We start from the raw sequence: 13,868 nt of genomic DNA on the forward strand, positions 1-13,868 counted from the left end.
CTGTCTGTGTGTGTTACTGCACCGATGGGTCAAAGGCAAAGGCCTGATTCCTGATGATTTGCTTGTCTCGTCTTGTCGTTAACATTTAGTCACTAGCTAGTGGGTCACGTCTCAGGCTTCTAAAGTTTCACATTTTATTTATTTTAGGATAAATGTGGTGAATTGGCCTAACATGCGACAGTTTTCTGGATTGGGGTGTAACATATAATGACAATCAACTTTCACTTCACGTTATTTGATTATTCATGATAAACAGAGCAATCATTTCATCAATTCAGTCCAAAATGACCTGGAATTAAAAATAATATTTATATAATAATAATATATATATAAATATAAATTTTTGCTTTTTTTTTGTGACAGCTTTAAAAACTGATCCCAGATTCTTTTCTTTAAAAACTGCCCTGCTGAAAAGTCAAGACCACCTTCTGCTGGTAGCTAGTTTCTCATGGTCTAAGCTGGTGCTTGCTGGTCAAGGTGGTAAACATGGTACTGTGAGTTCCCCCACTGTGGGACTAATAAAGGATTATGCTTGGTGACACTGGTCATGCTGGTCCACAAGCTTGATCTAGCCGGTCAACCAGTATGGTAACCATGCTTATAGACCAGCTAAACCATTCAACCTTAAACAACAACATACCATGCTGTCCTGTGCTGGCCAAAAGCCTGAGCAGGCCTGGCTGTGTTTTTCAGTGAAATTGAGGTGACCATGCTTAAACTGACCCAACCTCCACAACTAGAAATATAAATAAACAAATGTTATTTTAGCGAATAACAAATTCTCTATTTTGGGTTTGGGTCTAAGGGTTCGGGCCAGTTTCCCAGACCCGGGTTGTGCCTAGGATGCATTGCTATGGGGACTGTGGGTTAATGCTCATTTACCATCTCTGTAATGTTCATAAATATCTGCCAAAGAAAATGTAGAAACTGGGCACCTGCCTGAATTGTTACATAGTTATTAATGATTAATTACTACATAAAAAGTGGAACATTTATTTCTGTCGTTATGAATTCAGTTAAATGCAGCTGTTTTAGCTCACTAGCTTAGCATCACCTGAACAGTCTGCTCTTCTGGAGTTCAGTTAATCATCATCATCAGGTATAGGTTTGATACATCAGTCAAACCCAAACTTTTAAGCAATTATCAACCAATACCGATATGATTCAGTAAGACCATAACGAATCAGTTATAATGTTCTACCTCCTACTGAAAGGGTGTTCTTTAACTTGTAAGAATATAAATATAATTATATATTGTGTTATAAAGTATAATATATATATTGTGATATAAAGTCTCCAATATATTGTGATATAAAGAGGCATTTTTGAGTTAAATGAGTTAAATTACCATATACACAAGGTTTCCATCAGAGACGAACCCTTTAAAAGGCAAAGATCCATATAAGCCTTCAAATGGTTCTTTGAGGCGTCATGGTTCTATACAGATGACCGTTTCAGCAGTGAAACTCTATGAGAGCGTGATTTGGGATCTCCTTTTACCATAAGAGATATCCTACCTCCAATTTGTTTATTTTTATTATTATTTTTGGGCTACTGGTTGTGTATGTGCAGCATGTACTGTCATATAATTAAATCTTATTTATTATGATTATTATTAATTTTACAGTTAGACGTTAATCCTGCTCCGTCTACATTTTTAATAAAGGCAATGGTTATCTGAAAGACCCATTGCTTGCCTAAATGGTTCTTTGCATCTTCCTCATCTATCTTTTTTTTTTTTTAAATATCTGGGCTCAAAACACCAGTAAAACAGGCCAAAGCCGACGTATACCTGCAAGCTGATAAATGCTAGCTTATTATTATTATTATTATTATTATAAATCTGCAAGCAGCTGGAAAGTGTGAGACTGTAATTCTAAAATGAACCACTATAGGCGTACTTGCAGGGATCAGCTGATCTGCGGGTGTGACAGAGGGAGGGTCTGGAAGTGTGGTACTGTGGCCCTGCAGTTGGATACTACTGGTGTAATTGATACACAGGAGCTGGACGACCCTTTAATTCTTTAATTTGCGCTGTATGAATAACCTCACCTACATAAGAGTGTACCTGCACTGTCTAATGACCTCAAGGGGGCACTATATCACAGTACCAAGTGGAGCAGACTGTAATTCGCATGACAAATCAATGAAAAGAAACTAGCCTCATGCATTCGATATCTCAAACTTTGAGGTGTCACATCATTAAAGAGAATAGATCAAAATTAGTCTGCAATTTTTTTTTTACAGATGCCCCAAATCAAGCTGGAGTAACCCCTCGCCTATTGCCTTTGTTTAGGTTAGGTTAAAAAGCTACCCCTGAGCTTTCAGGTCCAGAGAATGACATTTTTGAAAGTGCTTTCTGTAACCAAATGAATGATAAACCATTTGTGTCTAAGAAGAGAATTAAATGAATGTTTATTTTAAGTCGATTGTTGATGAAGAATATTGCACAAGTCACAACCCTTAAAAAGCAAAAAAAAAACAAACAAAATAAACAAAGAAAAAAAAAACCATTTCCGTGTCTGTTGAAGTACTGTGTGCTGCAAAAGTGAAAGTAGTATTGAAGATCTCACAAATACACAAACAACAGAACAAATCATAGTGTTGGATGGTCTAATGGGATTAGCGCATATAGGAAAAGCCTGACGGAAAGAGAGATTCCTCAAAGATCTCCGAATCCAGCTACCGAGAATCACATTTTAGAGTAAAACTGAGTGGTCTAACTGACTGTTCCAATTTGTAGATCATACCTCTGCACTCATGAGATTTGGTAGATCATCTGTACTTGGGTTTAAAACAAACAAACAAACAAACAAAAAAAATCCTCCTAAAAGCCAAATCTGATACTAGCTTGGAGATGCACTGAACCCAAAGTGTAATATTGTAAAGAAGAACCTTCATGTGCTCTGGATTCATCACTGAGGTCACATTTCATACCAGCTGGACGATACAGAGTTTATTGAGAGTAGTTTGGTGTGAAATGCTCCATCCTAAAGAAACTCACCATTCAGAACTGCTCTCAGCAGTGGTGAACCAGAAGGAGCCAGACTGCCAACTAGAGTTCAACTACAAAAGCTACCTACCAAAGAGGCTCTCGTATTAAATTATTTGTATTAGTTTTAAACGATCCGCCTGAGGCCCAAACCAAAAGAAAAAACATGGTTATGCTAGCATTTCGAGATCAAGACCCCTGGCTCCCATCATCAACCACTGCAAAGAAATGGAGAAAACGATGAAGCATTTCACACCAAAACCCACCCTGAATTACGTTGTTTACATCTCAATGACGGAGTTAATGGAGGGGGGGGTGTCAATGGCCGAACTCTCCTTTTAACCATTCTGTGCAGGGGAACGGGGGCGTCTAGAACACGTTCATAAAAGGTAGAGCATGTTTATAGTCTATCCACTCTCATGAACTGCAAAGTACTGCAGGTGAACTGTTCAAGACAATGAAGAACACAATGCATTTTGGAGCAAAACCTTAGGAATGATCTCTACACTTCTCAAGAGCGTCTTGTGAAACCTTACCAACAACAGATGATGCGCAGAACAAAGGGTGTGAGAACTGTAACGCTGTTCAACTGCCTGCTGGGAGTGAAGCCGGCTTCCTTAAAGAAATACTCCAGTGACTTTCAACCTAACATCTATATGCTGTATTTGTGGCACCCATAGACCATTTTTAGTGTTGGTACTGCCAATTAACCCACCCATTCGTAGCTCCGACTAGCGCTAGCAATGCTCCCGACATGAGGGTAAGGACTGAACACACGTCTCCGCCAGGACATGTGAAGCCAGCCACTCTCTTTTCAAACTGCCGCCGATGTGGCATTGCCAGGCAGCCATGAGGCTTGGAGGAAAGTGGCAGGTTCCTAGCTCCACCGCACCCAGCTACCTAGCATGGCCAATCGTGCACTCGCAGACTCCGGCTGCCGATGGCAATAATTCTGATGCCTTGTCCTGCACTTAGTAAAAAGACAAAAATCTGTAGACTCAAAATACAGTTAAAAGGCTTATTATAAACAGACTTTGAGTCGACTGGGTTTGTGTTTGTCTTTTCTGAGTACACCCAAATCACTGTCTGAATACTCGACGTTATGCTGCAGACGTATCGGATAGAAACCAGGCTGAAAAACGCTGGAGTATTCCTTCAACACAATACAAACACAACCAAATCCAATCAAAGCAGAGGTTCGGATACAGGCAGAAGTCTCAAACCGTACTTCTGTACTTCTAAATACCCCGGGCCTTGGCTTTGGGTGGGGACCTCCTTCCTCCCTGTGACTGTCGGGACTCTCCTTACTGACGTACACCAGGGGTCACTTGGCTTTCTATCTCATTTGCTCGGCTATTAACTCGATTCATTAGCCACGTGAACTTTGCTTGGATTTTATTTGGGGCAAAACAACAGACAACTCGCTCGACTTGGTTGCGAGAGCAGGTCCAGTCAGTCCTCTGTTTCTGTCTCCATCTTTGCTCCATCTGCAGATTTTTCCTCTCGTTTCTGGGGGGTGGGGGTAGGGGGGTGTTTGGGGGTTGTTGTTCGTTCATTCCTGTGCAATGCTCCGCAGCACGTATTTGACTGTGTAGGCGAAAGCGGCAAAGCCGACAATGACAAACAGGTTAGCGAGCGCTCCTCCTAGGAGTCCGTGGTTGCGGTTGACCTGCTGGAGGTCAGGGGGCTGTTGGGCCGCCCCTGCGGGCAGGTGCCCGTTCAGGCCTGGGTGGCCGTTCTGCGCGTGGTGGGGGGCGTCTCCGTCTGGCACCACATCAGGGAGAGGCAGGGCCTGAGAGCGTGAGCTCAGTTCCTCCTGCACTCGCTGCTTCTGCTTGATCTCCTGCGTCACAAAAGAGAAAAGGAGAACAGCTTACTGCAGATGTTCTGACAAGCTGCTGGGGAAACACCTAAATTGCACAATTTCCACATCATGGTCAATCAGCCAAGACATGTCTGCTGCCTGAACCAGGTATTGGAGACTAGCGTAGCTAATATGTGACAGAAACTTATAAACAGCAGGGGTTCCCAATCCTGGAACCAGCCATACCGCCACTGTGTAGTTCCAGCCCTCTTAAAATATTGCAGCTAAAATTGGAAATACATTATTATCCACATAGCATCCTGCTTTGACGGCTTCGATGTGCAGACTGTGATCATGGATTAAAAGTGGTTTCGGTATTTTCTTTTTTTATATATTATTATTATTTATTAAAACATATTATTTGTTTTCATTTGTGTGGGGAAATTTAATTCAGTCACATCCTGTTAAACTACATGGATTTGTCTGCACCACACATAAAAAGGTCTGGGTTAAGGGACAGGGTTAAGAGATGTTTTGGAGCGTGTATGTACAGACTGTATGTACAGAGATTGGTGACAGTCCACAGTTTCTTAGCAACATTAGCCTAGCCTCTCCCATTCTAAACTAAGGAAAGAAGCAAACGTTAGACACCAAAACCGATCTTGGTTGATTGACTGCGTCTGTGTTCAGTGATGAATTACGTTCATTTGAATTGAATGTTTTCCTCTGACTATTCCTTTAATCTTAGGGAAAGACAGAAGACAACAGTGTTTGTTAGAGGACTGAACCAGATGGAGCACTGTCCTCTTGAGAATGCCTCTTCTCATGTCAGACGCAGTCCCCATTTACCTGCAGTATGAATGTAGCCTACATAGTCCTACACTTGCCTGAAACTGGGTCAAGCTGCTGAGCAAACGCAAATATACTTCCTTCCATGAATTTGTGACACTGTATCACAGTGTTATCTCCAACAGTAGACAAATGTCTCATGCTTTAAGACAGCTGCTGCTATTGCTTTTAGCTTTTCTACATTTTGAAAGAGTGTTAAACCAACTTCTGACACTGAACAAATCTTGCCTTGACAATTTCAGCTGAGTGGGTTCCTTCTAGGCCTTTTCCCTTCTTCTAATACTTTCATGAATGAAGGGCAATACTTGGAATCAGGCGTATTTAATAAGTGACAATGCAGAACTCTGCAGAAGGAACCCAGTCTGTTAGCCCTGCTTTAAAAGCTTGATAAGTCAACAGTTAGGTTGCAGCTGGATTGGAATTGTAACATGGCTGAAACCACACAGTGGCTGGAACTACATAGTGGCAGTATGGCTGGAACTACAGTGGCTAGAACCACACAGTGGCGGGCATGGCTAGAACCACACAGTGGCGGGCATGGCTAGAACCACACAGTGGCGGTATGGCTGGAACTACAAGGGCTGGAACTACACAGTGGCGATATGGCTGGAACTACAAGGGCTGAAACTACACAGTGGCGGTATGGCTGGAACTACAAGGGCTGGAACTACACAGTGGCGGTATGGCTGGAACTACAAGGGCTGGAACTACACAGTGGCGGTATGGCTGGAACTACACAGTGGCGGTATGGCTGGAACTACAAGGGCTGGAACTACACAGTGGCGATATGGCTGGAACTACAAGGGCTGGAACTACACAGTGGCGGTATGGCTGGAACTACAGGGGCTGGAACTACACAGTGGCGATATGGCTGGAACTACAAGGGCTGGAACTACACAGTGGCGGTATGGCTGGAACTACAAGGGCTAGAACCACACAGTGGCGGGCATGGCTAGAACCACACAGTGGCGGGCATGGCTAGAACCACACAGTGGCGGTATGGCTGGAACTACAAGGGCTGGAACTACACAGTGGCGATATGGCTGGAACTACAAGGGCTGGAACTACACAGTGGCGGTATGGCTGGAACTACACAGTGGCGGTATGGCTGGAACTACAAGGGCTGGAACTACACAGTGGCGGTATGGCTGGAACTACAAGGGCTGGAACTACACAGTGGCGGTATGGCTGGAACTACAGGGGCTGGAACTACACAGTGGCGATATGGCTGGAACTACAAGGGCTGGAACTACACAGTGGCGGTATGGCTGGAACTACACAGTGGCGGTATGGCTGGAACTACAAGGGCTGGAACTACACAGTGGTGGTATGGCTGGAACTACAGGTGCTGGAACTACACAGTGGTGGTATGGCTGGAACTACACAGTGGCGGTATGGCTGGAACTACAAGGGCTGGAACTACACAGTGGTGGTATGGCTGGAACTACAGGTGCTGGAACTACACAGTGGTGGTATGGCTGGAACTACAAGGGCTGGAACTACACAGTGGCGGTATGGCTGGAACTACAGGTGCAGTATGGCTGGAACCACACTGTTTAACTAATTCACTTTAATATCAGAGTTCCGGTTTGACCCATGCATAATACTCACATCAACAACATCTGGAAACAGCTCACAGAACACTTTGTCCTTAATGTTGAAGGCCAAACTCTGCGAAGCCAGCTGTCTTTTCTGTGGACGACATCATTCAAAATATTATTTATCTAACCCAAGCCACTTTTGTTTCCCATTCACAGAGCAAGGGCTGAGTCTGTACACTGGACCAGATGATTTTTTGCAAACAGACTGGAGAGCTGACAAACCGCAAGTAAACATTCACAGAATTTTACAGAATGTGAAATACTGAAATCATATTCAGCAAATTCAAGAGTGGTGCAAACCAAGACGCAAAGTGGTTGGTGTGGTGTAGCGGCTAACAATAGTGCCTTCTGCATGGCAGACTAATGCCACGCATGTGAATGTAAACAAAAAAAACACCACAATCAGTAAGCCAGCTTAAAACTCACCGTAAAGTCTGAGGTTTCGATGCTGCCAAGGGTTGGGCCTTTTTCTACCATGAAGCTCAACAGACCGGTGAGAATGGTGGACACTGACCATGCTGGGTTCCAGGTGTCAGGGTGGAAGTCAGTGATGGAGAGGCATAATCTGAGAACCGAAGAGGAGAAAGATCCTTTAGCAAGAACGTGTGCCATAACAAGATCAAGGACACGACTGGGTTTTTTCAAAAGCACCTTAGCACAAAGACAACTCCTCAACGGTCGAGCGAGCATCACACTGAACACTCTCTCTCTCGCAGCGAAAACGATCTTAACACTAAGATGCTTTTGGCAAACTAGACCCTGTACAACTACACTCTGTGTGAGTAATAACAATTCCTTTTATTAAACTGACTTATTAAATTATTTATTAAATTAAATGAACCCTACGGAAGTGCCTGAATTTCTTAATTAATTACTTATAAATTTTGCTTTGATTATTATCTAAGTTACAATCACAATTACAGACAAACAGAGTCTAAACTAACACACACAGTTCATGTACTGTTCATGTCTTTTATTAATAATGCATTCATTACATAAAACATTCACAGTGCAGGCTAGAAAAAGTAAGTGATCCCTTGCATTTAACCATCTGCAGATCCCCCTTTAGATAGCACTCACCTCTACCAAACATTTACTGTTACATTACAGAGGAATGTTTGACTATGGCAACACCTTTTGCAAGCTAGTTATTGAGTTCTTGGGGAAGTCATTAACACAGAGGTTCACTTACTTTTTCTATCCTGCACTGTGAACATTTACTCAATCTGCTCAACAAAAGGAATGAACAGTACACAACTGTTAGTGTGTTATTAGTTTAGTTAGATTGTATTTGTGCATAATTTTGACTTAGATAATGATCAGACCAGTTTATTAGTTTATCTTGCAATTGTATATTAACAGCAACAAGCTAATGTTTTTTTTAATGTTCTTACCTTGTATTACACTTAAATCTGCCATTGGGTGTTATCATGTATATGCTTGGTGGTTTGAAAGGAAATTCTCTGGGGAATATGAGCTTGCCATGATAATAACCCCCTGTAGACAGATTGAAAACAAGGTGTAGATAACATCTGCAAAAGAAACAGCACTGATTTTACAAAAACAACTGTACTGAACAAACCAAAAAATTATTTACCTTCATATGGAGTTTTCTCAGGACCACGGACGAGATAGTGCCTGCCAAAATTTAAAGGCCTTGTTAGGAAGCGATCACAAAATCACTAGAATCAGGTCGAAATCGCCACAAACTTCACTGTGCATCGATGCAGGCAATAAGAATGATGTCATGAAAAAGGGAAATAATTGCTTTACCACTCCAAAATGTTTGAGGGGAGAGGTTCTGCACATATGTACGGGACCGGATCTTTCTTTATGCGCAGGTAGTCCTGCTTCAGTCTTTGTGTTGCTGTTGTCGGTGCCCTCTTGTTTATGTTGCTGCTCATCTGAAAAGCATCAAAAGTCACCACTAGTCAAAGACGGATATACAGGGTTCCTTTTATAAAACCTGTGACTATTAAAGATCACTCTAATTAGGATCAGATATTTGCTGCTGATACATGAACATTTATAAAGTACAGAAGTGCACAAGTCCCCCCCGCCCTCCCTGCCAAACCCACCCTGTTGTAGCTCGCCCTAGCACAAGAAATGACACACCCCCCTCAAACACATGTAAAGAAAGTGCCGGCTCCCCGGCTCTGCCCCACCAGCTAACAGACGCGCTGGCCGACATCTTTAATAGTGATGAGGAATGACAGAGCCACCTACCCACACGGAGAGAGCATGTCCGATTGTGCTCGCTCAGACTCCGGCTGCTGATGGCAAAGCGGCATGGCTCGAGATTCAAACCCCCCCAAGGCGGTGCTATAGTGACCGGCGAGCCACATATCATTGTGCATCCCTACTGTTTACTGTTCGATGATATAATAAAACGATTCCTTGATTAAAAAATTAAAATCTGCTCCGTCAATTTATCAAATCATTGCTCAGTTGAACAAAAGCGCCCCCTCAAAACGGAGGGAGCAGAGTTTCTACCTGGATACGGTTTCTATACATCTTTCAAATGAAATACTGTATATATTTTCACACCTCTATAACATTTACCTGACGCTCTTATCCAGAGTGACTTACAAGGTTACTCGTAGTACAGAGGTGGGCCAACGTAGTGTTCGGAGTCTTGCCCAAGGACTCACCCAAAGGGTGAAGTGTAGCGCAGTATAGTCACCCAGACCGGGAATCGAACCCCAGTCTCCTACATGGTGTGGTAGCTCAGTGGCGGGTAGTGGTGTTACCAGTGTTATAACATGACTTATGACTTATGACTTATTCAAATGCACTTCTGTGACACTTCATCCAGACCTGTGATCAGTGCCATCCCCAACTCTTACACAGACTTGAGGGCAGGTAGCTAGATAACCTTCAGAGCTACTGAGAAATTCAGACAGGCAGATGTAGCCAGCCAGCCATCCAGCCATCCAGCTACCCTCAGCCTACATTAAAAACAACAACAATAACAACATGCCTGAAACATGACACCTGAGAAAGGGGAAACCCAAACCCACCCACCCACCAACCCACCAACCCACCCACTACAAGGTTAACCCGCCTAGTGCTGGCCAGATCACCCACTATCACCTGAACGTCAGCTGGAGTAGTTGTTTGTTAGCTAGCTAGCATTAGCATTAGCTACCAGCTTGTTCACTGACCCGTCAGAAGCCAGGCGAGGCTAGGCTAGGCTAGGCTAAGCTAGGCTAAGCTGCAGTACTGTCCTACGTGTGTGACACTCGGTGAGGACCGAAGTGAACACACTAGCGAGCTAAATGACAGTAAACAGCCGCGGCGGGGAGACCAGGGAGACCCGGCAGACCGAGGAGCAGCAGCAGGAGGAGGAGGAGGAGGAGGAGGAGGCTGGCTGGCTGGCTGGCTGGCTGGGTTAATGTTAGGAGCTGTTTAGGAGGATTTGCTGCTGCCGAGGAAAGCAGAGCCACCCAACCAACAGCGAGCCGCCGCCGCCGCCGCGACCCAGGCTTACCTACCTCTTTACCGCCCGATCAAGAAACGAACCGGGGCCGAACCGAGTGCTGCTGTAGCGTAGATCTGCTTCGGAGTGGAAAAACGGCGAAAAGAAATTTACAAAGGCAACATAAATGTAGCTTTCAGCTAAGAGGAATTGTCATCTATGCCCCATTCCAATATGGCCCCCACACAACAAGGAAATGATGACGCTAAACGACAATAAAAGCCCGGCACGGGGCGACCGCCAGTTCCTCTTCAAAATAAAAGTCACGCAGGGCCGCTCGCTCCAAAATACAGCCGGCTCGCTAGCTCTGCTTTGTAACCTCAAATGTTTCCAAATTTCCAAATATTTGCCATACACTGCTGTATATATATTATTTATATTATATTTATATTTATATAGTTTTTATTTTCTTTCAAAACACTGTTCATAGTACGAGGTTTTGTTCTTGAAATGTTTAATAAAAAATAAAAAATGAAGGTAAATTCTTAAAGGTAAAGGTGCACGTATTTGTCACTGTACAGCAAAATGTGTCCTCCGCATTTAACCCATCTGTGGTAGCGAACACACACACACACACACTCACACTAGTGAGCTAGGGGCAGTGAGTACACACACACACACACACACGGGCAGCCAACTCCAGCACCCGGGGAGCAGAGAGGGTAAAGGACCTTGCTCAAGGGCCCAACAGTGGCAGCTTGCCAAGCCCGGGAATCAAACCCACAACCCTGTTATCGATATCCCGACGCTCTAACCGCTGAGCCACCACTGCCTGTGGTGTGCCTGTGCTGTGAAATGTTTGTGGACACCCCTTCTAATGGATGCCATCAGCTACTTTAAGTGGCACCCATTGCTGACACAGATGTGCAAATGCACATATACAGCTTGTCTAGTCCATTCCAGAAGAATACAGTCCCTCAGCATTGAGCTGTGGAGGAACTGTTCTCTATAATGATGGTGTTCCAACATAAGCCCTCCCAGGATTGCCCGGCGCAAGGCAGGAATATCCCCTGAACAGGGTACCAGTCCATCGCAGGTTACAGTGTTAATTGGCACCTCAGCTCTACCCTGCCAACGTCACTTAAGAGTACTGAGATGAGGAGAGAGAGCGCCATCTACCCACCCGGAGAGAGCACGACCAACTGTGCTCTCTCAGACTCCGGCCGCTGATGGCAAAGCAGCACTGCTAGGGTGCTGAGCCACTCTGAGCCCATTTGGGAGCATTTCTATTGGTCCGTTTGTCCTGAAATTGAGACACAACGTAAAGAAGAACTGCCAGATTCAAATGATACCAGAAACGTGAAAAACAGCAACGATATATCTATTAAAAAATGTAAATGAATGTTTACGATGAATGTGTTCATGTATAAATGTATATTAAAAATATATATATTTTTAAAAGTGAAGCAGGAAAACATTAAAACAGTGTTGATTTGATTTATTTGTTACAAAATACCATCATTCAATGATATATTAGCATTTTGCATCTAAAAAAAAAAGTACTGTACACATACAACATCTGGCCTGCATTTGAGTTTGCAGTGCCTTGTGGGAACTGTACATTGGTTTCCACAAAGCAAAAGTACGACTACGCCAGCATAGTCACAGCCGTTCAACCACTCATTCCACGCCTGAACCGGAAGCTCAGACAAAACGGATTTACAGCCAAAACACTCCAAATACTGATCCACTGGGATTCGCTGTATGTCAGATGATAACTGCATGGAGAACAAGCTAAGCTGCTGTTGTGTACATAGTATTCTGCAGACACTGCTGACTGCTGTGGTTATTCTCTGCGAGTGGCTACAATATTCAAGAATATGCAAAATAGAGGAGATTACACGGGCAAAATTGATAGAAACGATGGAGGATGAGTCCAGCTGATCCTTCAGCGTATAAAGCAGTTAAAGCTGTACAAACATTCAAAACAAAGGCACAGTTTAGGTCTACATCTCAGGCGCGAGTGTGTGTGTGCTCCGGCATCTCGGCTGGACTTCTGCAGAGCTCTAGAATCTATAATCAGTCTGCAGGTGCACTGGCAGTCGAGAAGATTTGCTCAAAAGTCTTGTAGGTGTATCAGGTCTCCACCAAGGACGTGGTGATAGCTCCTTCTAACGCTCCTTCAACATCAGCATTTGACATCTGAACTGTTCCAATTGACAGCCTGTTTAATTCTAACTATCTAAAAGCACTGCAAACGCTGGAACTGGCAATTCTGAACAGCAATTGGTTGAATCTCTTGAATGTTTTGGTTGCAGGTCCACCAGAGGTCATCGGGTCAGACTCTGCAGGAAAGGAACAGAGGAACACGTTAGCTGTCCGTCATCCGGTCACTTCAGAAATGGCAGCAGAGGTTGCGTGGGCTGTGGTGGTGGTGGTGGTGGTGGTGGTGATGCTACCTGAAGGAGTGACGGAAGTGAATGCTTCTCCGCTTCAGCTTCTCAGGGTTGTGGGACGCCATGTGGGAAAACTCGCGGAAGATGTCCAGGTAAGTGGTGTCGCCTGGAAGACAACCATCAAATAGTGAGCTGCTGGTGGAACCAAACCTATCTATATTGTGGACAAAAGTATTGGGACATCTACCGAAATCAAACATATTAAAAAGCATTTATTCTGCTTCTGTTAGAGTAACTGTGTCTGTACTGTCCAGGGAAAAAAGGCTTTCTGCTAAATTGTGGATGGCATTGCTGTGAGGATTTGATGGCATTCAGCAACAAGTGCATTAGTGAGCACAGGATGTTGGATGATCACCACCCCACCTAATCATCCCCAACTCCTCCCAAAAGAATTAGATGGAGCACCAATCATCACTCCAGAGAACACTGCAGTTCCACTGCTCCACAGCTCAATGCTGGGGGGCTTTATACCCCTCTAGCCCACTCCTGGCATTAAGCAGCATGGTGCCAATGGGTTCATGTCTATCTGCTCCAGTGAGTCCTATTCTATTGTTGATACTTTATGATGATACTACTACCCAGAACCAGCAGTGAACCAACACATTTCCTGAGTTTCTAAGTTCCAGGGTGCTCTTAGGCACCACACGAAGCAGTGGAAAACCGTCTGACCTGTTTTTATCAAACATAAGCAATATAACATATGATAAAATATAATATCCCTTAATAAATAATTACATTTATTAATCCT

The 13,868-nt window shown here is 43.9% G+C and overlaps 2 protein-coding genes across 3 annotated transcripts in view; both read right to left on the reverse strand.

The window, feature by feature from the left end:
* Positions 1 to 2,390: 2,390 nt before the first annotated feature.
* Positions 2,391 to 10,911, reverse strand: ube2j2 (ubiquitin-conjugating enzyme E2, J2 (UBC6 homolog, yeast)). Of its 2 annotated transcripts, none has more exons than XM_072697475.1 (7): positions 10,741 to 10,911; positions 9,020 to 9,150; positions 8,844 to 8,884; positions 8,641 to 8,743; positions 7,673 to 7,811; positions 7,257 to 7,337; positions 2,391 to 4,835 (listed from the first exon to the last, which is right to left on the reverse strand). In XM_072697475.1, exons 2-7 carry the CDS (start codon positions 9,148 to 9,150, stop codon positions 4,545 to 4,547), a joined length of 786 nt encoding a protein of 261 aa, XP_072553576.1. In that variant the 5' UTR covers positions 10,741 to 10,911; the 3' UTR covers positions 2,391 to 4,544. The 2 variants fall into 2 exon arrangements, with proteins under 2 accessions (XP_072553576.1, XP_072553577.1); XM_072697476.1 differs by lacking the exon at positions 10,741 to 10,911 and adding an exon at positions 9,473 to 10,322.
* Positions 10,912 to 13,119: 2,208 nt separating this feature from the next.
* acap3a (ArfGAP with coiled-coil, ankyrin repeat and PH domains 3a) overlaps positions 13,120 to 13,868 on the reverse strand; it is an 86,621-nt gene continuing 85,872 nt past the window's right edge. The window contains exon 25 of the mRNA XM_072696708.1: positions 13,120 to 13,226. Coding sequence (XP_072552809.1) covers positions 13,120 to 13,226 — 107 coding nt within the window. The remainder of the gene's footprint in view (positions 13,227 to 13,868) is intronic.

This window comes from Salminus brasiliensis, chromosome 14, assembly GCF_030463535.1.
Source record: "Salminus brasiliensis chromosome 14, fSalBra1.hap2, whole genome shotgun sequence".
In the NCBI taxonomy this organism is placed as follows: domain Eukaryota; kingdom Metazoa; phylum Chordata; class Actinopteri; order Characiformes; family Bryconidae; genus Salminus; species Salminus brasiliensis.

What these genes read in the sequence shown, in the direction of transcription:
- ube2j2 (XM_072697475.1), bottom strand. Translation starts at nt 9,150, where the DNA reads ATGAGCAGCAACATAAACAAGAGGGCACCGACAACAGCAACACAAAGA. An exon ending in TGAGAAAACTCCATATGAAG is followed by an intron (nt 8,744 to 8,843) that starts GTAAATAATTTT and finishes ATCTGTCTACAG; the next exon opens with GGGGTTATTATCATGGCAAG. An exon ending in TCGAAACCTCAGACTTTACG is followed by an intron (nt 7,338 to 7,672) that starts GTGAGTTTTAAG and finishes TGTCGTCCACAG; the next exon opens with AAAAGACAGCTGGCTTCGCA.